The sequence below is a fragment of the Macrotis lagotis genome, chromosome 3 (genome assembly GCF_037893015.1).
Source record: "Macrotis lagotis isolate mMagLag1 chromosome 3, bilby.v1.9.chrom.fasta, whole genome shotgun sequence".
NCBI lineage: Eukaryota > Metazoa > Chordata > Mammalia > Peramelemorphia > Peramelidae > Macrotis > Macrotis lagotis.
In genome coordinates, this window is record NC_133660.1 from 235,149,498 (window position 1) to 235,174,326 (window position 24,829).

General features: G+C 39.6%; 1 protein-coding gene across 16 annotated transcripts in view; it reads left to right on the forward strand.

Moving 5' to 3' along the window:
- Nucleotides 1–24,829, forward strand: part of SOX6 (SRY-box transcription factor 6) — a 640,189-nt gene that overhangs the window by 580,594 nt on the left and 34,766 nt on the right. For all 16 annotated transcript variants that reach the window (XM_074230208.1, XM_074230209.1, XM_074230207.1 and 13 more), the window contains one exon: nt 18,127–18,235. In XM_074230208.1, coding sequence (XP_074086309.1) covers nt 18,127–18,235 — 109 coding nt within the window. The remainder of the gene's footprint in view (nt 1–18,126; nt 18,236–24,829) is intronic.

Genomic DNA, 24,829 nt, shown 5'->3' on the forward strand with positions numbered 1-24,829 from the left:
GAATCTTTAGTCCAATAAAAATTATTTGAGTGACTGTTGGAAAATCACTTCTCTAAACCTAATTTTTCTCAGTTATAAAAGGGTAATATGATAATTCTTTTAAATTTAATTAAAATTTTTTTTTCAATTAAAAATAAGATTCCTTCTTTTCTTTCACCTATCTGGGAAAAAAATAAAAGAAAAAAACAATTGGGTGACAAGCACGAATAGTCAAGCAAAACAAATCCTCACATTATCCTTGTCCACAAATATTTGTCCAGTCTGCATCTTGAGCCCATCACCTTTCTGTCAAGAGACAGGTGGTATGCATCTTTGATCTCCTGTCATTTTATAGATCAAACAACATAAATCTTTCAAAGATTTTTGACTTTATAATGTTGATATTGCATAAATTGTTCTCTTGGTTCTGCACACTTCAGTCTGTATCAGTTCATATAAATCTTCCTATGTTTTTCTGAAGTTATCAGTTTCATCATTTCTTAAAGTACAATAGTAATACATTCATAAATCAACAATAGTTTTGTCATTCATTCCTCAACTGATGGGTATACCCTCAGTTTTCATTTCTTCAAAATTAACACTTGTATGGTTGACTTTATATAGAGAGTTCTTTTGAGGAAAGTAGCTTATAAACCTTGAGGGGTTATAAAAATGTGAACTATTTTGTTACTTTCTGGTTCTTCATCTTTGGTGATCTCCTTCTATGAATTAATTCATTAAATATACCTCTCTGATTCTCCCATGTGATAATCTATCTCTGGTCTCCTGTCTTTGCCCTGATTATCCCTCATGCTCAGAATGCATTTCCTCCTTAACCTCTGTCTTCTAGAGTCCATTTCTTCCTTTAAAGAGGCAGCTCGGGAACTACCATCTCTATAAAAGCCTTTTCTAGTCTCCATCTGTAAGTGTTCTATTTCCCAAACCACCTTTTATGTACTTCATATATATACTGTATATATTGTTGAATGTCCTTATCTTCCTCATTCAAACATAAGCTCATGTCTTTCTCTTTTTTGTACTCCCATGCATATCACGGGGTCTAGCAAAGATACTTTACAGATAGTTGATTGATTGACTCAACTCATCACCTCCCTAAGTACTGGTGAAGCCAGGTGAGGAATAAAATTTACCAGCTGACCCATTTGAAGGCTTGCCTTGTAAGACTTAGATGAAAGCTCTGGAGTATCTGAAATCCACCTAGGTGCTGATTTTGTTGGCTTGGTGGTCAGGGGCCAAGTCTGAGCATACTTTCCGCACCTCAGTTTTACTACCAGTAAAATGGGGAGAACCATTTTAGCTCTTCCTTATGCTTGTGAGGAATAAGCAAATGTAATGGACAGGCCTGGAGGCCTGTTTGTGTTTGTGAATATTAGGTGAATACAGGACCAGGCAGGGCCTCCTGGTCCTGCAGGGTCTTGGAAGTGTGGCCCTGCCTACAGTTTTCCTCACAACTGGCTGCTCTCCACTCCCTCAGGCCTGCTGAATGAATAAGACACATGCCTCAGTCTTTTCATAAATAAGACAATTCCTTGTTTATCATCTTTGTGGGTGGTAGTGGGAAGGAGAGGATGTGGAAAGGAAGTCTATTTTGAGTAAATCAGGCCTGTTGTACCATAGATCTCTGGGGTTTATAGGAAGCATCTATTTTCCCTCCAAGAATTAGCTGAGGATTGAGAATTAGCTAAACGTAGATGGATTTACTGATCAGCACAATGCGGCGAGATCCAAACACCCTCTGTCTGCGTTAATGAATCGCAGGCAGCTTCTGACCACTGGTTTTTCAGAAGTCATTTCTGAACGCTTATATAAATTTTTTTTAAAGGTAACTTAATGGAATGAAGAAAAGGTACAAAATTATCTATGGGCAATGTTCGAGGGGATATTAAATATTGATTTATCTCCTAGTAAGAATCATACTAAAGAATGAAGCTTGCTGTCAAATCCATTTATCTGGAATGCAAACGGTATGCCTGTGTTTAGTACAATGGACAAATGAATCTTGAAAGAGGTAGGAGTGCGAGGCCCAGCATTTCAGCTCCATCAGATGGCTTTCAGAATCGGCAGAGAGAGAGAACTTGTCTTTGAGACGGAACAGTTCCTAAATATATCATCTTGTTTATATTAAGACTTGTCTCATTTCTTTGGTCCGGGCAGCCTCATCATACAGCCTTTCTTGTCACACTACCAATAAAAGAGTGAAACCCACAAGGCTCCTACCAATTAGAGATTTTCATACTCTCTCAATCCAGTGGAGATCCACCAAAGAGAGCTGGCCAGCCAGGGAAGTTTTCTTTTTCTTTTTTCTTTCTTTCTTTTTTCCTTCTGTTTTTCCTCCACTGTCCATCTCTTCCTTAGGAAAGTCAGCTTCTCGTCACAAGAAAAAAGTTGGCCCATATGAGGTTGGGCCAATGGAAAAAGAGAATCTTCCTTGCCCTTTCTAGAATGGAAAAGTGGCTCTCTGGTAGAATTTGTGCTGGTTTGTTTTCTCCACTGAGACCAGGACTTCCTGTCAAATGATGCTAGAATTAATCGGGTATGTTGTTACACTGGGGCTTCATGCTTCATAGGTTGAATTAGCTAGATGCTGAAGACTCTTTTAGCTCTGAGAGGTTAGGTTTTTTTTGAGATGAAGTATTATTTTGGTATTATTTAGTATTTAATACTATTTAGTATTTTACAAGTTCCTATTCCTCCACTGATTTTTAACAGTAATTATTTTACCAGGAGCTTAACCCTTTCAGTCTCTGATTAGTCTAAAAAAAGCACAACAATATAGCATGCAGGAATCTACAATTGGAGAAAAAAATGCCAACTAAACAATGTTCATATAACATTCAATTTATTCTGTTTAATTGCTTGTGTGTCCCAGCTCCTTCAAAAAAAAAACCCACCTTAAATTACTAATTTCTTTATTAGTTAACTTGTTAGATAAACTTATACTCTAAGAGTCTGTTAGCTGAGTGTATTGCCCTGAATAGGTTTTCCATTCTTTTGTATGAGGGCCACTGGGCAGACCTGCTATTTTGAATTTAGAATAGGCAGATGAGTTCTCAGGATGTCAGCTGTAGCTTTCTGGACAAGAGAGAGTCGAGGTTGCATGACAGCATTCACATTCTGCAGATTAAGTTTGGATTAAGGACAGGGAGGCACACCCTTTGAGAGCCCCAAACCCTTCTCTTCTCTGAGCACCTAGATCCTGACCCAGGAAACCACATTTGTTGTATTTATGCTTTTATTTTCTTTCCTGGGCCCAATCAGGAGTTCTGTTCCAGTCTCACTACCACCTGGTTGTTTCATTTCTTCCTGGAGAATAAAAGGAGAAGATTAATTCCTGACTTCTTGAGAAATAAATTCTCTGCTCCAGCTATGCGTGCTGTTGCATCCTGTAATGCACACTGCATCTCAATGGGCAGCCTTGGAACATAGGGGACGATAAAGGCTCCCTCTAACATGATCTCAAAATCAAAACAGGCTCAAGCCCACACTTTCAAAGAGAGGAGCCGTTTTCAAGTTCTTTTGCTTTTGAGGATTTTCCAGGCACTACAGGCAGAGGGACAAATGTTCATTTGCACCCCAACATCTCTCAGTGGACTGGGCTGGGCCAGCTAGCCAGCCGATGACAAATGGGGTGATGTGTGGAGAGCACATCCCTCATTTACATCACATGCATAATGTACTCACGCTTGCTACGATATGAGATCTGTGGGCCTGGCAGTGTTGCCTAACACACATGGTAATCAGCACATTTTCTTGAGGCTGAAATAATCAGAGGAGCATGGCAGCGATGTGGGAACAAGGGGAAATAACACGCCGTAATGATGTTTCAAGCATTGTTCTGTTGTCATCCCTCTTGATGTGTTTGCTTTCCCTCGGAGCGGGACAAAGGAACCTTGAATTTAACAGTCAAACATGGCAAATGGAAAGACGGGCAGACTTGAGGCATGGACTGCCAGCCCAAGAAAATGGAGAATATGACCCTCGCTAGGAGGTCAGGGATGTACTACTATAAGGGTCAACCAGTTCACCAGTTCAGAGAGAGGCTTCCCCACTCCTTTCAGCTTAGAGTGTGGGCATATACATGTGTTTTTGTTGATATCAACTCCGGGACAGGTATGGGACCTAGACAAAGAAGTCGTCTTGGCTTTCCTTTCTCTTTCTTTCTCTTTTTTTGCACATAGGAAAAAACAGATCTAAGCCAGTTCTGGGTTTGTTTTCCAACTATCACCTGATGCCTTAATTGTCCCAATCTTTTAAAACATTGTCCTTAGCCTATTAGCATCCTTATCCTTTCCCCCAAATTCATTATTTGGATCTAATTTCATAGGATTTCTTGCATACATCGCTCAAGATTTTAGCAAGTGTAGCCCTCCACATATTTGACAAAGCAATTTGCCAATCCCTGCTCTACAGCCGTTTACAGTATTCTCAAATAACTCTTACACATGAGTTCAGTCAATAATTGGAAGCCCAGATGTTCGAACCAGATATAGCAGATACACTGGAGCTATATTTTAAACACAGCTACTTTTCCTTTGTCTGCTAATCAGCTTCATAACATTGCACTTGGCCATTCTCAGCTGTGCTCTAATTAAACCTGGAAGCGCATCTGGCAAAGAAGCCCTGCCCCACCTCCAGGCACGAGAACACACACCCATGCCCGCTCGCCCGAGCCCTTGCTGCACATGTGCCTAAGTGGGTATGATCTGGTCTGCCTAGATCTCTTGCTATCATCCAAAAGGAAAGGAACTTCTTGAAGTTGAACCACAGCATTCTTTGTCCTCTTTGAATAAGGAGTTTAATTCTAGGTTAGCCTCTTTCCTTTCCTTCCTCCTCTCTCATATTCACCCTTTGAGAAAGGACAAACATCATCATCATTCACCCAGTACAATTTATTTGGAAAAATGCTCATTGTCATTGAAAAGGAAGGTGATTTCTGAATTTAGTCTTTATGCACATAACTAAGATTCTTTGTGAAAGAAATATAGTCTCAGAACCCCCAAAGTACTTCAGGGACCTGCATTTAGAAGATGAGAGAGAGAGAGAGAGAGAGAGAGAGAGAGAGAGAGAGAGAGAGAGAGAGAGAGAGAGAGATTCCTATTCAGCCCCCCAATACTATTTAATTCTTCCTTTGCAGTTAGACATTTTCTCACAAAAACATGCATTGTCTTCTGTCCTGTTGAATATTTTCCTTTTCACTTATGTCTGGCCATTTTTCCTGTGACATGGAGCTGTGTCAGTCCTCTTTCTCTGACTCATAAGGGCAATGTAAGCCAGTATAAGTCATTTTCTGGGAAGCCAACCTGGCGAGACTGTTGTGAAGGCTCTTTTCGAGGTGCAGTGGATCCTGGTTCCGGTGAGGAGTTTTTTTAATCTGTGTCTTATTTAGTCTGGCGTGCAGTGTGACACCACTTAATTGCATGTTATTTCGTGGTAACAACAGAGTAACTACATGTTAACTCTGTTGGAAGTAATGGTAATTATACAGTCATTGATATCAGTTCTCCCACATCTTTGGAGAACCATACAATTAACACATATCACCACAGTTGGGCACTCTGTCTTTTGTCCTATGTGAGATTACTGATACTAGAATACCCATCTCTTTTTCTAGAATATTTAGGTGACCTATAGGCATCCTTTCTTCCTCTTTAAAATATCTTTCCAATTTTAGTAACAGCTAAAAAATGGAATTTTTAAAAATGTTAGTATAGATTTTAATCAACTAATAAACATGTATTAAGTGTCTATTATGTAATACATATAGTACTAAGCCCTGGAGATACAAAAAGAGGCAAAAGATGATCTCTGCCACCAAGTGGAATTCAAAAGTAAACCCAGTTTTTCATTTGAGAATTCTTGTTTGTCTTCCTTGGACTTTTGTACTGTTTCCTTGGACTTTTGTACTACTTTTCCTCAGATAGCACTGAAAGCAATAACTGGTCATCATGGAGTTAATCTTTGACTTTTGAATTTAGTGGCCTTTTTATTCCTTCCTTGTCAATGGATAAGATTTTACTTTCAGAAATGGAGATGTGTTATGTCCCAGTCTCATAGTGCCAATTTCAAATTCCTTCTTCCTCTCTGTCTTCTGCTCCCTTTTAATTTCCACATGCTCCTTCCTCCTCCTCCTCCTCCCCCTCCAGTCTCACTGCCACTGCACATTGTAGGGGACCCTGGATACTCATCAGACCTGGTCTGGAGTCTTGACTCTACTTCCTTTACTCCTCTAAGTTCCAATGCAATTGTCTACAAAACAGATGAAAACATATACCTGGTCAATTATTTGAATAAGTAATTAAATGAGAAAACAATTGAAGAAACTTTTACTAAAATTAAAATTAGTTCCAAAGTGGAATTAGCTGCCATTTGAGGTAATAAGTCCCCCATCACTATAAGTATCCATTTAGAGGCTGGTTTTTTAAAGGGGATTCCTGTTCAGGCAGGTATTGGATAAGAATAGATATTTTCTGAGATTCCTGTGCTAAGATTTCCTGCAAAGTGCTTTTCAAATGAAAGATTCCTTCCTTCCTTCCTTCCTATTTTCCTTCCTTTTCTTTTTCTCTTTGTTCTTTTCTTCTTCCTTTTAACCTTTTTCCTTTCCTTTTCTTCTTTCTCTCTTTCCTTCCCTCTTCCCCCTCTTCTTTTTAAAAATGTTTTTCCTCTTCTTACTCTCTTGCCCTTCTTTCCTTATTCCATTTTAATTTTTTTTTTATTTATTTAAGGCAGTGGGGTTACAAGTGATTTGCTCAAGGTCACACAGCTAGGCAGTTATTAAGAGTCTGAGGCTGGATGTGAACTCAGGTCCTCCTGTCACCAGGGCCAGTGCTCTATCTACTGTGCTACATAGCTGCCCCCTTATTCTGTTTTTTTTTCTATACTTTTTTTTATACTTCCCTCTTTTCTCCTTTTTTCTCATATATTTTATCCCCCTCCTTTGCAGACTTTTTGCTTTGCTTTTCACGGCAGGTAAAATATGTTTCTTCCCTTGCCCCCATCCTTTTTTCTGAAGTTTTCTTTCCCTTAAAACTTGATCAAGAACTCACATGCCAGACCTTTCTCTTAGCCCTTTGCTAAGATGCCCCCATCCTGCCCAATGAATTTGAATCCCTTGACTACAAGGACATCCACTGATACATTTTTTTCTTCCTTTCCTAGTTCTACCTTCCTGAGCCAGGCAGGTAGACTCGAGTTATATTGCTTTGATTTACTCTTTGAGATAATTTTATTATTTGCTTTCTGAAGTCTGCTTTCTTTCACTAAGAAACTATTATCTGTGAGTTCCTCTGAAATTATACTATTCCTATAAGCACTATTTCTAGTCCCATTTTTGTCACTTACTACTCATCATTCTTTCTTTAATATTCCAGTATTTCACCTTTGGGAGAAACTGGTGTCTGAATAACTAGGTGATTTCCAAGACCCCTTCTTGGTTACACACGATATGCTCCCTGTTGTGAGAACTCTTCTAGTCTGGATGTTCTCTGACTATTCTGACTTCCTCCAGCATCTCCCCCAACTTCTTTGCATCCACCAGTGATATAATTTCAGAGGTAGCAAACAAATACTTTTTGGCAAAGAAGTGTGACCACAGTTTGGCAAGCCTGTATGACAGACAGATTACTTTCTAACATTTTCCTTGCAAAGATGAATAATTGCACAGAGGCTTTTAAAAAATGCCGTGGCGAAGTGATTTTTGCCAGTGTTGCTGCAGTGTGGGAGGGAGAGAACAAGTCAGTCAAATTTGCTTCAAAACATCAGGCTGATGTCATGGAGAGAGAACCAGACTGGGAGCCGTCAGGGCCTTAGTCTCCAGACCATGTTTCTAGGAGACTAGAGAAAGGCTCCAATGGTGGGAGCTATGGTTAACCTTGTGATGCAGAGTTATCATGATCCAAACCTGTCTGGGTTCTCTTGCTTCTAAACCCTTAGGCATCTCAAAGTCCAACACAACATAACAGGATCACCCCATGGTTCCACATATATACAGAGAAATCTACTTGGGGAATTTTAGACCCCTTCTCACCTCCACCCCTGACCCACTATCCCAGACCTGTTGAGAGAGAAATTCTCTGTCTTTTTTCTTTTTCTTGTGATGCCTCAACCTGCATTGGTCTTCTTTCAAATTTCAGGTAAAATCCAATATTCTGCAAGAAGCCTTTTTATTCCCCTTTAATCTTGGTGCCTTCCCTCTGGAATTATCACTAATCAATCGTAATCTGTCTATCTCTGACTTTCTATCCTTCCCTCCCTTTCTTACTCTACAATCTATTTATCTGGCTGTCTGTCTCTATCTATCCATCTCTCATCTCACTTGTACATAGTTATTTGTATGCTGTCTTCCCAATTAGACAAGTTGTTTCCATTGTTTTTGTAAATCTTCAGCACTAAATACTGAAGGGCTTGGCACATCATAGTTCCTTTAAAAATGCTAATTTATTTGACTTGATCATCTACACTACTGGTAACAAAGTCTTTACGCATTCTTTGCTTTTTTATTTTTAATGCAAATAAGGGACTATTTTAAATAAAATCATGTTAAAATTAAAATATATTTGAAATTATGCATCTTATGCTTATTTATGCTATAAAGTAAACACATAATAATATATGACTTAAAGTATATATTTTTAAAAGTCCTAATTATTATTTAAAAGTCACCAGATTTTGGCAAAACAGCTGCTCAAAGGAGTCATATCGGACAAATATTTTCCCTGTGTCTCATTCTAGTCCCCTTGTTTATATGCTCAGAGAAAAGTTGATCAAATATTATTAACCATTTAGGTAGATCAATTTACCCAGGTTTCATAATTTTTAATGGTGTGTTGATTTTTGGTGGGATTCTGTATCATTTTACCAGAAGATTTACAATAAATTTGTTACTTATTCAAGTAGTGAATAAGGACGTGTTCAGAGACAGCTCTGTATCATGCCTATGTGTTCCGTTAAGAGTTGGAAACCGCATGAAAGTAGTAGTCTGCCGACCACACAACTGGTTATGCTTAAGTCTGAACGCTTCATAACTCTAACTACTGGGGAGTTGCAAACTTATAAATAACCTTGCAATTGGTTAAAAACCATATTAAAACCATATGAACAAAGACATAAAGCATTTGGTTCAGGGAGTTCAGTAAGTACTATATTCCTGATGAATGTAATTTGATTCAGTACTTTTTGAGCCTTGTAATGCCCATTGGTGTCACACAGATGTGTTCAGGACTAATGCTACTTTGTGATTTGGCTTCTCTTAGATAGTGATTGAGTTTCGAGTGTATTATTGAAAATGGGCACGATGGCTTCCTTGGTGGGATGGATAGAGAGTCTCATGAATGCCGTGGGAAACTGCATTTTGGAGTTTTGGAATGCTTTTGAAAGTTGAAAATCAATTCAATTCATTAATTAATATGGGGGGAGTGTTCAGTGAATTGAGTGCTGGTCCTATAGTCAGAATGACTTCAGTTCAAATCCTTACAAGGATCAGACACTTATAAATTGTGGAACCCTGGGCAAGTCACTTTTTGCCTCAGATTCCTCATCTATAAAATGAGTTGGAGAAGATGGCAAACCACTCCAGAATCTTAGCCAAGAAAACCTCAAAAGAAGCCATAAAATGTCTGACACAACTAATGAACCAAAAAAAAAAAAAATACAGCTTGTATACCTAATTATGTGCCAGATCCTGGAGATAGTAAAGATAAGAATGAAACATCTTATTGTTCTCAATGAGCTTACATTCTTGAGGAGAAACAACATGTACTTATACATATATTTCAAAATATATGCAAAGTGATTTTGGAAGACAGAGGAGACAAAGTCCAAGGGAATCAGAAAAAGTGTACAGAGAGGAGAGAACATAGAAGCTGAGCCTTGAAGTGAGCTAGGATTTCAAGAACTGGAGACAAGAAAGGTTAGCCTTTCAAGTATGGGGGACAGCTTGTCTGGCAGCCCTCTTTTTGGACCAAGTTGTTCTAGAGCACCATAAAGGTACTTTGCAAGGGTTTTTGTTTATCAGGTCTTAGATTTGGCTCTCCAGAACAATATTCAAGAAATATTGCTTGTCTTCATCTTCATCCTCAAGTCACAATTCTCCCTAGGCAAAGGGAAAGGTATTTTTGTCCCATGAGCATAGTGTCAACTAAGAACAGCAATTACATGAGGAGGAAAGTAGTTGTCTGACCATGCTCAGGACTTAATTATTAGTTCTCAGGAGGGAAGCATCATGAAATTCTAGAGGAGATTTAAAAAAAAACACTGGACTTGGCTTATATTTCTGGTTCTTCCATTTATTATCTATGTAGTTCAATGGACTCTAGACATTGGTTTCCTCATATATGAAATTATTAAAGGTCTGGACAATGCATTTTTCAAAATCTCATTTAGTTCTGTGGTTCTGGATTTGGTGACTCTGGCTTAGTCTCTCCTTAGTGGGAATTAGCCTATGTCTCTATGGTCTGAAAGTGATTTCTTTCCAATAGACTTGCAAGGTGAGCAACAGAATCATTATTAAACCCATTTATCCATTTGTGGTAAAAAGCAGAATTGTATAGTAGAGAAAGAACTAGTTTTTCTAAATGAGGAAGTTGCTTGTACCAGAAAAATCACAGTAACAGTCCCTGTTTGTATCTCTAAGCCTTTCCAAGCCCTAACTCTATCCCTACAGATGCCAGGTTCCAGAGAATCATAGGTTCAAAGCTATGAGGGAACTTCATTTAGTCTCTAGTCCAGGGGTTCTTAATTTTTTCTTGTATCATAGACATTTCTGGTAGTCACTGAGCCTACAGACCCCTTTTCAGAATTATATCAAAAGCACTTAAAATGAAATACTATGTCATTGAAATATATTCATCAAAATATATTTTAAAAACAAACAATGACAACATATTTATGGATTCCATGTAAGAGCTAGTTCATCTTTGTCCTTCTGAGAGATTAGATGACCTAGAAGGGCAAAATGAATTGCCTTAGATCACACACAGGTAGTGTGTCATTTGAACCATGGTCCTCTGACTCTAGAACTTGTGCTCACTGGACCATACTGATGAGAAAAGAAGCCAAAGTGTCAAGAAACCTAGTGACTTGTGCTAGTCTGTGTCTTTAACAGTGTCTAAGTCTGTGACTATCTAAGCCTGTATCTTTGTTTGGGATTTTATCTGTGATTATGTCTATATCTCTGTCTATAATTGCATCTCTGTCCTTGTATCCATTTGTCCAGATCTGTGATTACATCAGAGTAAGAAATCCGCTGCCATAGAATTTCTCACCAATTATATCAAATCATAGAACTATCTAGGAGACACCTTTAAGGTCATGTGGTTCATTCACTTCATTTTTATATTAAGAGACAGGCTCAAAGTGGCCAAATGATCTTAGATGTTAGATCTTAGAAAATTGAGTCAAAGTTGAAATTTAAACTCAGATCTTTCTGTATTTAAGTCAAGGACTCAAGTCAATTTTCTATGCTCTGCCTCCATTTTAGAGCACTGTTTTGGGCACCAAGAGTTTGAATGACTTGCCTAGGGTCATACTGTGTCTCTTAGGAGCAAGATTGACATATATCATGCTGCCTTTGAGGATGGTCCTCTATCTGTTCTACCATATTGACCTATCAGATATCTACACATATAATGCCATATGCATGAGCTCCTTTCTCAAAGCATCTCAGAAGTATTTATTTGCTTTGTATCTACTCAGTACTTAGGGATACATATATATATATCTATATCTATATATCTATACATGTATATATGTATATACATGTATATATATATATGGAACTATGTGAAGATAAACAAGAAGATATTGTTCCTGCCTTCAGGAAGATTGCAATCCATTTGGGAATATGATTATCCCCATTATGATCACAATGAAATATTATAAATTTAAGGCTAATGGTATAATACAGATCATAAATTGCTAGGTAAAGTCAGAGAAAGGAAAAATTGATGTGGTCTGTAGCAGTCTGGAAGCTTCATGGAAGAAGTCAGTCATGGTCTTAACTTTGAAGATGTGAATGCTGTCAGTGGGATTGGAAAGGAAGCTTCTAAGAGAACCTTCAAAAGAAGATTGATAGGATTTGATGATCAGCCGGATAGAGGAGATAGGCTACAAAGATTCCTTTCAAAAGCAAAGATCCTTACAAAGATTCTTCAAAGACACTTCTTTGTATCATGACCCCTCATTGATACTCTAATGGAAGCTATGGGTCTCTTCTCAGAATTATATTTTTGAATACATAAAATGCATAAAATTATAAAAGGAAAATAATTATATTGATATAGTCATTAAAAAACAAGACTGGATGATGAGAATGTACAAATTACCTTTGACAAAGGGAAGTTGAGAATTGAAATTAACTGGGACTAGATTAGTTTGATTTGGATAGGATGTTAGATGGTGCTGGAGATAAGGATTAGGACTAGGAATAGGGGCTGGAGCTGTGATTTCATTGATGTGGAGAGCTTGTAGGGAAGAATTCTCTCCTCAATGCAAGCCCCGCAATGCAAACCTCTTTCTGTTATTTATAATCCATAGATTTGCCCAGAACAGAGAGGTTCAGGATTATCCAGACAGTATCTATCAAGGCAGACCTGAACCTCAAGTGCATTTAATTTCAAAGTCAACTCGCTATTCATTATGCCCTATTTCCTGTTGCTAAAACATAATAGGGGAAAATGTTCAATAGGCAGCTAGGGATGAAAACATTAGACTAAGAGGACATAGAAGTAATTACTGAAGATTTGAAAATAGTTGACGTCTCAATATTTTGACGGGATTTGTGAATTTCCATTGAAATTAGCCATATAATTTTTCCCCAGTTCTTTCAGATGTGTCTGTTACTGGGATAAAAATCAACTATGAATGATGGGGCTATAATATCATCCTTTATGCCAAATCTCAGGGTATAATAGGAAAAAGGCTGATCAGAATCAGGAGATCTGAGTTCTAGTTCCAACTTTCTATGTGATTTTGGGCTAGTTCTTTCCTCCCTCTAAACCTTAGTTTCTCCATCCATAGCAAGAGAGAGAGGGGATGATGTCCGGGGAGTTCACCAGCTCTCATGTCAAATGATTATGCAAACAACTTCTGATTTATAGATTTGTTAAATCTTACAGTTAAATTTTGAAATTTAACCCCAAATTCTCATGAATTTAAATAAAAAGTCTGCATAAATCTCACAAAGCACATTGTACATTTTAAGTCTGAGAATATGAGAGGCCAGCAGTTTTTGTTTACTGTCTCCTTTATATAAACAGAGTATAGATGGCAATTAACTAATAACCCACATATGGGTTTATTTAAGACAGTTAGTGTAGAGTAATCTAATTAAAATATATTTTACATGTGAAGACAGCATGAGATAATTATTTGTATCCATTGTAACTAGAATGTTGTCTAAAGCATATGCAGATATATAAATGTAAGTATGTATGTACATTTTTGCCTGCAAATCTACTGCCCCTTTGGCCCCTGAGCCTTAGCTCTGTGGCTTCTGTGAATGATTTGTATTAAGCCAATATTTAGGAACTAGTTTTTTAGGAGGGGGAGAAAAAAAGAAAAAGATTGCTCTCTGCTCCTGAAGCAAGCCTCTCAAAACTGAGTACAATTACATCATTGTCCAACTACCTAGGCCTAAATAAAATAGATTTGTTTGTAAAAATTATTTTAAAAAATTGCTTAAGGGACATTCAAGGTGCCTGACGTTTTCCTTCTCAGTCTTCAGTGTTGGTTTCAGATAAGGCGAAGGGGAGCATGAGGAAATCATTTGGAGCCTGGGTACAGCCTGATCGCAGTGGGTAATCCAGAAGGGAGGGGTGCCCCGTGTATGATTCCATTCCATTTATTGTTCTTTGGAAGATGGCTGCAATCAGTCATCTTCTTGCATATGGTTTGAAAAAAGCCTGTCTCGCTGGCAAGTAAACTGTTATTTAAGCCCAGCATCCACTCTACTCCTGAAACAGTTTTGCCAAACTTATCCAAGTATTCTCCCATGCTTAAAGATGATATAAATATCATTTATAGCCAGCCGTTTGCTTCAGCCTATATGGAATGTCTTCCTGCTCCCTTGATCTAAGTGTCCCAGTTTACATTATAGTCTTTATTGCCTTGGTTTGATGGAGTGATCAGTAAAAATTTAATGACTCTATAAAATAATAAAAATGTCATTAATTTACCACGGATCTCAGATGCAGGGGCTGTAAAGTTACATTAATAAACAGAATATTTTTTTACAACAAAAAGCATTGTTACGTGGGAACATATAAATAACACACATAAATTTAAGAGCAATTTTACTGTTAGCACACACATTATTATGGAATAGCCAATAAGTGTATAAAACATAGTATATAAAATTTTATTAAAATATACTGTGCACATCAAAAATTCAGCTTTTATCTAAGTGCAAAGAAAAGCCATTATTGTGTGCTTACTGGTTCACGACTCTTCTTCCCCCAAGATCACAATTTTACATTTGTTGCCAGTCACAGGAAGTTGCCTGTGTTTGTGGAAGAAAACCAGTCCCTGATTCTTCCCAATTGTCCCAGACCCAGGCTTCCCCAGCGTCTGGGAGAAGAAGCCAAAATTGATCAGAAGCGTTCCTGCCGTGGAAGTGAGGGGAAAAGTTGCTAATTTCATGCAAAGTTAAAAATAATGCTCAAGGGGTTGGATGGTTTGTTCAGTGACTCTGGAAATCAGGGATAATAATGTAGCAGTCTATCTGTCATCACTGAGCCGGCCCAGCATTGGCTAGAATAATCTGTGAAGATGATGGATGCAACTGGCTTGTGGCCTGTAACGTTTAACATTCATCAGCTCTCACTAAAGGGGGCTTTATCATTTAAATATCTTTATTTAATATGCAACATCTACCTCATACATCACAATTTCAAAGCACTTAGAGAGCCAACAGGCCTACCAACACAGCGGAGCTGACTTTAATTTTTTTCCATAACTTTTATGTTGCCTGCATGTTTGTGACTGACAATGCATAAATAAGTGTCTAATCACGGCCCAGCACGTAAAAATGAACATTCCGCCGCCAGGCAGAAGCCTGGGTGTTTGTCCTTGGGGGGGGGGGTTGGGGGGGTTGACAGTGAGGAGAAGGGGACGGGATAAAATTATCAATGAAACATCATCGCCATTTTCAAATGGTCTTTGAATATCCTAGCCTGATGAGAGCTTCCAGGGTGGGAAGAAAATGGGGCTAAGCAAAAGGTTTGCCAGACGCAGTCTTCATGTTCTCCCATCGTCAGAATTCTCTGATTCCAAAGTTGACATGATGTGGAATGGAAATCTTTCTGCATCTGCGGCCATATCCAGTATTTATGAATCTTGGTGTCCAACTCCACCAGAGCAAGCTTGGCTTAGTTCAGTTGCCCAGAGTCAGATACGTATCTCTTCCAGAGATACGTTTGCAGTGCAGTGGTGTGGCTGGCGAAGAAATATTCTCTACTGTTCTTTGAAGCAAGGCCGAATGGTGTCTTTCTTCTAGGGAGCTGAGGGAAGCTGCTCTGTCAGGGCAGAGTTGCACAGTCTCTTTCTGTAGGCTCAGAGGCAAGAGGGATAGTATTAAATATTGAAAAATATGAAAATGTGGTACACTGGTCAAAACCATCTCATCTGCGATTTATTTTTTCCCATATTGAATGAAAGCTTTGTGGGTTATTTTTGTCCTTCGGCCAAAATATTGATATTTTATGAGAAAGGTTCCCTGCAGAAGAATTTGTTTTGAATGAAGTAAAAGAAATGAATGATTTCAAGGACATTTAGAATGTATGTGGAAACATGCATTTGCATGTAGGGGTTTATGTTGGGGAATGGTGACTCCAGATTTTTTTTTTTTTTAGTTATGATCAAAAACAGGCTCATAGGACTGAATTGTGAGAGCACTTCATTTTTTTTTTCTTTAAAGAAAAGATATTATCATTTGGTAAGCTTTGTCATCTTAGGATTTTACACACCATGCCATGTAATTTTCCCTCTTCTTCGTTGTCAAAATATTGATATTCTTTCAGGAACTTATTTTATTTTATTTTTTAACAGAGAATATTTCCTGGTAAAATCAAAGAGAATGACTGACTTGGAAAGATCCTTGAAATATGCATATTGATGGGGAACACAGTGTGTTGATTTTCAGAGTAGAAAGTTGTTCTCCCCCCTTGCAAAAATACAGCAAAGGTTGTTCTGCCAAGAAGATTGCAGGTGTCACAGCAGAACCCCCTTTGCATTTAACGGGAGAGAAAGCATTCAAATGCAAATGTTTGCAATGAGAAACAATGTGATAAAAAGGTTGAATATTTTTCCTTTCCTGGGGCTTATGGTTGTTTTAATTTTTTTCCCCTTTCCCCTCCTGTAAATCTAAGCCTTAGCACCTGAACATTGAGATGTTAGAAAAGACTGCCATGACTAATAGATGATATTTGGCTGTTTGCATTTATTGGATTTTTTTTTTATTTTACATCAGGCAAGTAGCCTTGAACCCTTAGCCACCCATGCACAGTTTAATTTTTATAAAAGAAGACATCACTAGATCATACTTAAGATTGTGCTTTTGATCTCATTTTCCTTTTCCCCAGTTATCATATCTAGGAAATCTATCCCCATATCTGCCTCAGTCTTTCTCCTCAGCCTTTACCCTAGTTAGAAAAATGAAAGGTCACTATTTTTTTTTTTTTGGCCTCTGTTCTCCAATCAGAACAGTCCTCGGACAACTTTCACCACCTAGAAATTCTCCAACAAACGAAGGCTTATAGAGCCAGGTTTGTGCTGTGTCTTCCCTCTGTGCCAATTTAAACATATTCTGAGCTGAGGGGAACGGGGAAGGCTTCCTGCACAATTTGACTGATGGGAATTAATTATAGAAATATAATGATATTCAAAAAATAATCATATTAGGAAGCACAAACGTATTGAGACTGTACAAATGAGGCACAGCAGCTATCAAGTAATTGTATGTTTGCTCTTTAAGGATATTTCCAAGTTTCTAAACATCTCGATGAAGAGAAAACTCAGAGCGTTTCCATCGCCTGCCTAGCATGTCTCAGTACGGAACTAGGTCACTGAACAATAGACTGAACAGCAATCGGCACTCCGGGGCTGCATAATACATTAGGAAGAACATGCAGAAGCCGGGCCCGTTTGGGGCTGGGAGCTGGTATTTCATGTCTCTAAAATTCAAGCTGATGTGACATTTAATATTATTTCATAGTAATATACCACAAGGTCTCATTCATTCACAAGTACAACATAATGCAAAGTTTTAGTCTAAAGAAGCAACAAGGCTGGGAGGGGGGGTGATGAGGAAAACAGGACTTCTGCCACTGCAAACAAAATTGCTAAATTAGTAATAACCACCGAATATGCTGCCACCAATACACAGGGAGGGCCGCAGCTAGGAGTCCCATCGTGCAATCCCAGCCCGGTTGGCCCCTTGGAATGTCCCAGGCCCTGATCCTTTGAAGAACTGGGTTAACAAGTAAAGTGCCTTTCTTTCCCTTTTCCTCCCACACTGGCAGGTCCCATGCAGGTCTGAACTCTCCAGGCCCCCCTGCTTTGCTAGGAGCAGTGGTCTCTTATTCACTTCCCGAAGAGGCTCAGTTCAAACTCCTAGGCAAAATAATAGTACCAACGACGCTGTCATCCGCTGTTCCTCCTTTGAAATATTTGTCTTTGAAAGCCTCTTGCATAAAATTCAGACTTGTATTTCCTCAGGAGTACAAATGCAAACTGTGATCTTTAAATGGCAAAAAACGCCTCTCCCATTAAACTTCGCAGTGTGTTTTAATAGGAATTGCTCTTTCAAGTTCTGCGTTTGAGGCTGGAAGAGGCTGATTGGATTCCTTTTCGTTGAAGGGAGAAAGCCAACAGAGGGAGAAGCAGGCCAGTTCAGAGCCCACAGGGTTCCTGGCGATGGTTTTTGGCCATTACCTGAACTGTCCTTACTATGGCCTTTGTGCCAAACTGGCCGGAAGTGGCAGCACTGGATTCCAAGCTTTCCATAGCAGGAGTGAGTCCTAGCCAGTGTTTCAAAATCTGTGCTTTTCACCTATTGAACAAGAAGAGCGAAAGTGGGAGAAATAGGACTGCTTCTAAGACTGCCATAAGCTTAATAGATTTTCTTTTTTCTTCTAGGAGAGAACACATTTTGAGAATCTGGGCCCTCAATTAACAGGGAAACCAAATGAAGATGGGAAACTAGGCCCAGGAGTCATTGATCTGACCCGGCCTGAAGATGCAGAGGGTGAGTTGCTACTTTGATGCCACTAGTCTTTGCCTGCTGCTCCTAAAATGTTGAAATCATGTGTGATTGGGAGGCTAGACTGACTTTCCCAGGAGTGTCCAACCCATCCCTCTCTCCTCCTTGTGGGGTGAATGGTGCGTGGAGGAGGATTATGGTGGCACTAGCACTGTAGAGTTCTTGCTGGTGCAATTTTGTATTGTTTTGAGCAAACATCCAAGGGCAGCAAAGTCTGCTTCTTCTCCCAAGAAAAATGCACAAAACTAATTCTCATTCTGAAGAAAGATGATCAGACCAAGCCAAGCCCATCCTTAAGAACTAGGCTAGCAGTCTATAGCAGCATGGCCATCTCTGCTTAGGCCAGAGGGCTGGTTGGCTCAGCCTAATGCTGAAATCTTTCGAGAACAGTGAAGGAAAATAATTTTGTCATGAGATCCAGATTCTTTTGGGTTTTTGTGAACCTAGACCAGCAAATCAAGAGGATCTGCTCCTTGGGGACCAAGAACAATTCATGGTTTGATTCGCCCATAGGGAGCCAGTGCTGCTTGATTATTGACTGTGTCATCATCACAGAGACCTGGCTGGTTTTCCCCTTAGCTTCTCCTTTGGCCAAAACCCTCCCTCCCACCAGTCAGAGAAGATTAATTTGTTCTTTTCAATGTAACACAATACTCACTCCTGTCTCTGGCCTCAAGCAGAATTCCTTCTTTAGCCTAGGGGGAGAGAAAACCTGGCCCCCCTTCACCCCCTTTAAACCACAGCCGCGCTTCTGTGGCCTAAAACATATCTGAGCAGGACCAGAATCAGACAAAACCATTGGACGGTGCTCAAGTACCAACCCGGGAGTCAGCAGCAGAAGCACTGAGAGATATTGCTGTTTAGGATCAGGAGATACTTCAAGAAGTTTCCAGAAAGCAGTTCTCTCCTAAGATGGCAGAACAGGATGGTATTTGGTTACCGAGTTGGACACATTTTTGCAGCTTGGGAAATACTTGGTTGATTTCAATTCAACATTTATTAAGCAACTTGGCAAGGTCAGGGGCTTGTGTCAGGCCTTGGAGATACAAAGATAGATATGGCACAAGTCCTGTTCTCAAGGAGCTTACATTCTAATTTGGGAAGAACAACTGCATCAACAACTATGATGCAAAGAAGGAGAGCTCAACGAGAAAGAGATCACTTTCACCAGTTGTTTTTTGGGGGGTTGGGGAAGACTCTTAAGGAGAAGGTGGCATCTGATCAGGGCCTTGAAAAAAGGTCAAGAAACTACTTCAATAGGAGGAGACTGGAATAGGAGATGGAACCATTCCAAGGATGGAGAGCTTAGAATGAACAAAGACCATGGAGGACAGTATACATAGAGTGGGACATTGGGGGCTGTGGCCCAGGGTGCCAAATTTTGAGACTATCGATTGCATTTTCAGGCTTTAAGCTACGTAGAAACTATAGCAGGCAGCACCTAGCTAGCAAGCAGAATTTGTAAAACTAGGAAGTGACCAGAGACCATACTTCTATTCTCTCCTACAAAAACAAAACAAAACAAAACAAAAAAGCCAGGTTATCATGTCGCAGATGAGCTCTTCTGCAAACCACCCTGCTATCTGTAGGAACAAGTGGTTCACCTTAAAATCTTAATTTGAGGGCATGTCACAGTCCTCAACCCAGGCATGGTTTGGGCTACCCTTTGTGCAGAAATTGCTAGCTATGTCTCTGACAAAAAGCTGGGGGGGGGGGGGCAGAGGTGAAAGAGAATACTGCAGTGGGTTTGGGATATAAAGGATATGAAAGGGAGTAGCATAAAATATGACTATACAGATAGATTGGATCCAGATGGGAGGAACCTTGAATACCTGGATTAATGGTTTATCCTTTATTTAATTGGTAAGGTTGAGCTGCAGAAGGTTTTGAGTGTTGGGTCTCATGGATGGCCTAGAGGAAGCATTTCAGCCTAGGATCAACCTGTGTGGGTCACTATACATTAACTCCCCTGTGGATCATCAGGAAGGTCTCAATTTTGACCTTTGCTGACTGGTTTTAGCTTTGGTATTGGTCCATTTTGTCCAAAAATGCAGAGTGAAGAAGTCATTTCAATAATGTGACATCTCTTTCTATCTATTCATCTGTCCATCTATCCTTATCTATCATCCATCCATCTATCTATCTATCTATCTTTATATTACACTGCATAATAGACATAACATTTAATAGGAGTCACTTTCATTGGTATAGGATCCCCTCATGAGGAAATCCCTCTACTTATGCAGATTGGTGCCTATCTTAGAAAACTGAGAGAATAATTGACTTGTCAGAGGTGAAACAGCAAGTATGTGTCAGAGACAGGAGTGAACCCAGGACTCTGAGGTCAGAAGATATCACAGCTGCTTCATATGGTGTTTTAGGTGAAAGGTCCTGCAGACATGGTCTCCCTGGATCGTCACAACAGCCCTGCCAGTTTGATGCTACTTTCTCCATTTTACAGATGAGGAAATTGAGACTCAGCAAGGGTGACTTTCTCAGGGTCACCTGGCTAGTAAATGTTGTGGATAACTTTTGAAGTGGTAGCTTCCTGCCTCCCTGTCCTACACTGTGTCCTGCTGAATTTGTTCTGTTGGGCACAGACTTGGTCACCATGGAGACCTGCATTCTCTTCCCGTCTCTCAAGCTGCCAGGGCATATCTGTTCACCTCTCCTCACCCCTGTGTTAATCTGGAAAGTGGGCATAAATAGATCCAGTTGCTTCTCAGAATGCCGAGAGAATCTAGTGGGTGGTCTCAGTTGCTTTGAAGATCAAGAATCAGTGCATGGACAGTAAAGACAGGCTTCCGGACACTTACCATCATGAAAAACCAAACAAAACCCTCACCATCTTTTTATAAGCTGAGTACAATAAAAGTGGTGAGCCTCTGGGAGGTCTCCCAAGAATTTCCTCCATTTTACTCTGCACTGTGTATATAGGATTTCTTCCCAAAGCTGGTGTCTAGGTGTTTGGAGGGCAAAATTCTCGTGACCTTTCTTGGTGTGGCCCATTTCCCTTCCCCTAAATATAGTAGCATGTGTCACCCACTGCCTCTCCTGTTACTGTACCCTCCCGAGTACCCCACATGACATGTGTAACTTTAGAAGGATTGTAGTGGCTGGGGACTGCTGGAGCGTGTGAAATCTTTTCCTCAGAAGCAAGTCCTGAGCTGCCATTGAGGCCTATGTGCTTTGGGGGGGAATGTGAGTTCATGAATGGAGTCTGGTTACCGGCCTTAGTGCCTACAGAAGCAAGATGCCTGTGAAAGGGGGTGCTGGGGAAGGGAGGTGACAGTAGGGCAGGGCATTTTGGGGGGGGCTGCCTTCTGCTGACCACTCAGACACATTCCCTGGCACCTACTCAAGCCTCGACCAGCCACACTCAAATGAGTTGTGTTACAGTTCTCATTAAAGTCTATCCAGGACCACACAGTCAGCCCTTCACAGAGTCACAGAGCACCAAATTAGGAATCTTGGAAATGATCTCATTCAACCTCCTCATTTTGCACATTAGAAAACAAAAGAGAAGTGATTTGGTTAAAGTCACAAGGTTTATGAGTGATGGAGTGAGGATTCAAACCCAAGTTTTTGCATTTCTTGCCCCATGTCCTTTCCCACTTAAGGAGTTCTCTGTGTCTGTGTGTGTGTGTGTGTGGGGGGGGATATGCATATATGTGTGAGAGAGACAGAGAAAGTGAAACTTGTTTGGAATTCTGGTGAAGCCATTAGACCTCAATAAAATGTTTTTAAATGTATAAACTAAAATACATAGAAGTACAAAGGAAACCAATTCTGTTGAATTAGAGCAACTGCTTGCTCAAGTGTATAAAGAGGGGGAAGCAGATCCCATGCCTCCAATCCCATAGCCCTCACCTCCATGTCTGCCCTGGATTTACCTCAAAGAAGCAGTATTTAAATTCTTCTTGTACCCCTGACTAGATGTGTGACCTCCTGCAGGCATTTTATCTCTCTGGGCTTGAGTTTTCTCTCTTGAAAATGAAAGTCTTAGATTTGATGACCTCTCAGGTCCTTTCCAGCTAAAACCCCATGTTGTTGGGATGCGTGACTAGTTCCTAGTCCTTTAAAAAGGTAATACCCTCCCTCCTGCTTCTTTTCCTGACTGCTTCTCCTTTCCCTCCCATTCTTCTCAGCAAAGTCAGAGAGACAGGTGCTGCCCCAAACAAATAAATATATAAATAAATTAACAATTCAGCAAATCCTAATACCCCCACACTAAAACCTTTGGGGGACTGCTTTTCTGGATTATTTGTGAAGCTGAGTCCATGTTCAGGTCTGGGGTTCCTGGTATATGCCCATGGACTTTGAAAGGGCCTGAATCTCTCAACAAGCATCATAGGCATTGACTCCAGTGGATAGGGAGGCAGGGGGCTAAAGGCCACTGACAGAGGCAGCTGTGCGTGCGCATTAACCACTCATCAAAATCAAATGACAAAGCCCCACAAAGGGAAAACAGAAATTAAAAATATAAAAGGCAAATGGCTTCAACATTTTATTTTTAAAGTCCAGCTGTTATTTGGCTTGAATGTGACAAGACAGCATTTCTCGCTCACCATGATATTTATAAATCCCCCAATTCATCGGTGTTGAGGATGTGCAGAACACGTTTTTGCCCTGGTTGGAGCTGAAGCAGTTAAGGACTTCAAAGGGGCTAAATGGCCCCAATTCTGGGTCTCTAGATAAAATAGAACCAGGATAAAGGGGATTCTCAGTCACTATGAAGTCATTAAGATTGATCCTCAACTTTTGCTTTTTTAGCTGATATCTGTACAGATTTTTTTCCCTTCCTGAGAGCTCCATTTAGAGGAGGAGCTAATCCTTATCCCAATTCACTCTCTATGGGAGCAATGTAACATAGTAGAGAAAAACCAATGGAGAGTCCTGTGTTATGGACTCAGTCCTTTTTTTTAATTTTATGAGCTTGAATAAGTCACCTCCTCCTCTTGATCTCATTTTCATCTTTTATAGAATAGTGGATAGGAAGCAGTCCGCCATTGCCCTCATATTCTCTTCTCTTTTCGAAAGTCCTCTTTTTTCCCTCTTAACATTTTATGTTATCAGGTACTTTCCCAGTTCAAACATCTTTGCTCTAAGATCCCTCCTAATTTTGACATTGCTTTTCTGTGGTCCTTCCTAGAGATGACATTCTGTTTTCTAGGATCTGTCAAAATTCTGATATTCTTTGATGTAGCTTTAAGGGTCTTCTCATTTCTCACATTCTCTATTCTATTTTCTAAGGGCCCTCCTGTGTCTGGCAGTCTATGTTCTCAATTCTCTCAGCTCTGTGTTGTGTATTTTAAGGTTCTTTCTGACGCTGACATTCTATTTTATGTTCTAAAGTCCCTTCCTGTTCTGAAAATCTATGCTCTTGTGTCTCCCTGATTGTCAATGGTCTTTATTCCAAGATTCCCACCAGTTCTGACATTCTGTGATTCTCAGGTCTTCAGAAAGCCCACAATATGTTTTGTTGTAGCAAAGATGAATTCTCCGTGATGTTTTCCTGACCCCTAGGGCTTCATTCATTCATTCAATAGCAAGAGATGGGTTCATTGAGTTGGTATAGCACTCTTTCATTGGTTTGCTGGGCAAATGACACTAAATCTGAGTTTTCCAATGTCCTAAACCATTTCTTTTTAGTGGACATTAACACCCCAATCTTAGAAAAACATGGGATGACCTCATTTTCATATAGAATTCTTTCAGGCTTAGAGAGGTGAAAGTAAACCTTCTCTATGAATAAAAAGCCATCTTTGGTTAAATGGGAATCAATTATGAACTGAGGAAGTATCCCTTTTAAAAGAACTGTCTTAATTGGTAGGATTCTGTCCAAACTTTGCCATTAGAAGTCTTTGTTAGGATCATATCTCAATATTGTCTCATCTTTTAGGATTTATGATGACCCAAGGAGTTTTGGAATAGAGATAAAGTAAGAAGGTTGGCCTTGGGACTTTTTCAGAATGCCCCATCTAATGATAAGCCAGTTTCTTAGAATCTGCTAACCCTTTCTCCTACTAAGATGAGAGATGATTCTTTGCCAAGGACAACAAGAAGATCCCAGATATTACTTAGGATGGGTTCTAAGTCCTAGCCCTGCTTACTCTTTGGAGCTCTGAGAGTTCTTTGTTCAAATTCTCTCTTAGAGAAATTCTTCAAATATGAAGCCATAGAATTTTAGATTGGGTATAGATCTTGGCAGCATTAATCAACTTTGCACCCAGATTTTGTCTCCAGTGACAAAACTAAGTACTACTTCTGTGCCAGATAGCTCTCATTTACTCTTCCTTCTTTATATGAAATATGAATCTGCTTCCTGTAAGATCCATCCATGGGGTCTTATTTAACTCTATGAATGAGTTTATTCTCATTTTCCAAATGACAACCTTTTGATATTTGACAACAGACTAAGAGACCTGAGTTAAATTTAGACCACATACCTTGGGTCATTTGGTTCCCTCTCTGGACTTGAGTTTCCACCAATTTTAAATGAAATGATTGGATCAGATGAATAGGCTTATGAATCTCAGACTTCACTGCTAAATTATGAAGACAATTTTGTGCAATGGT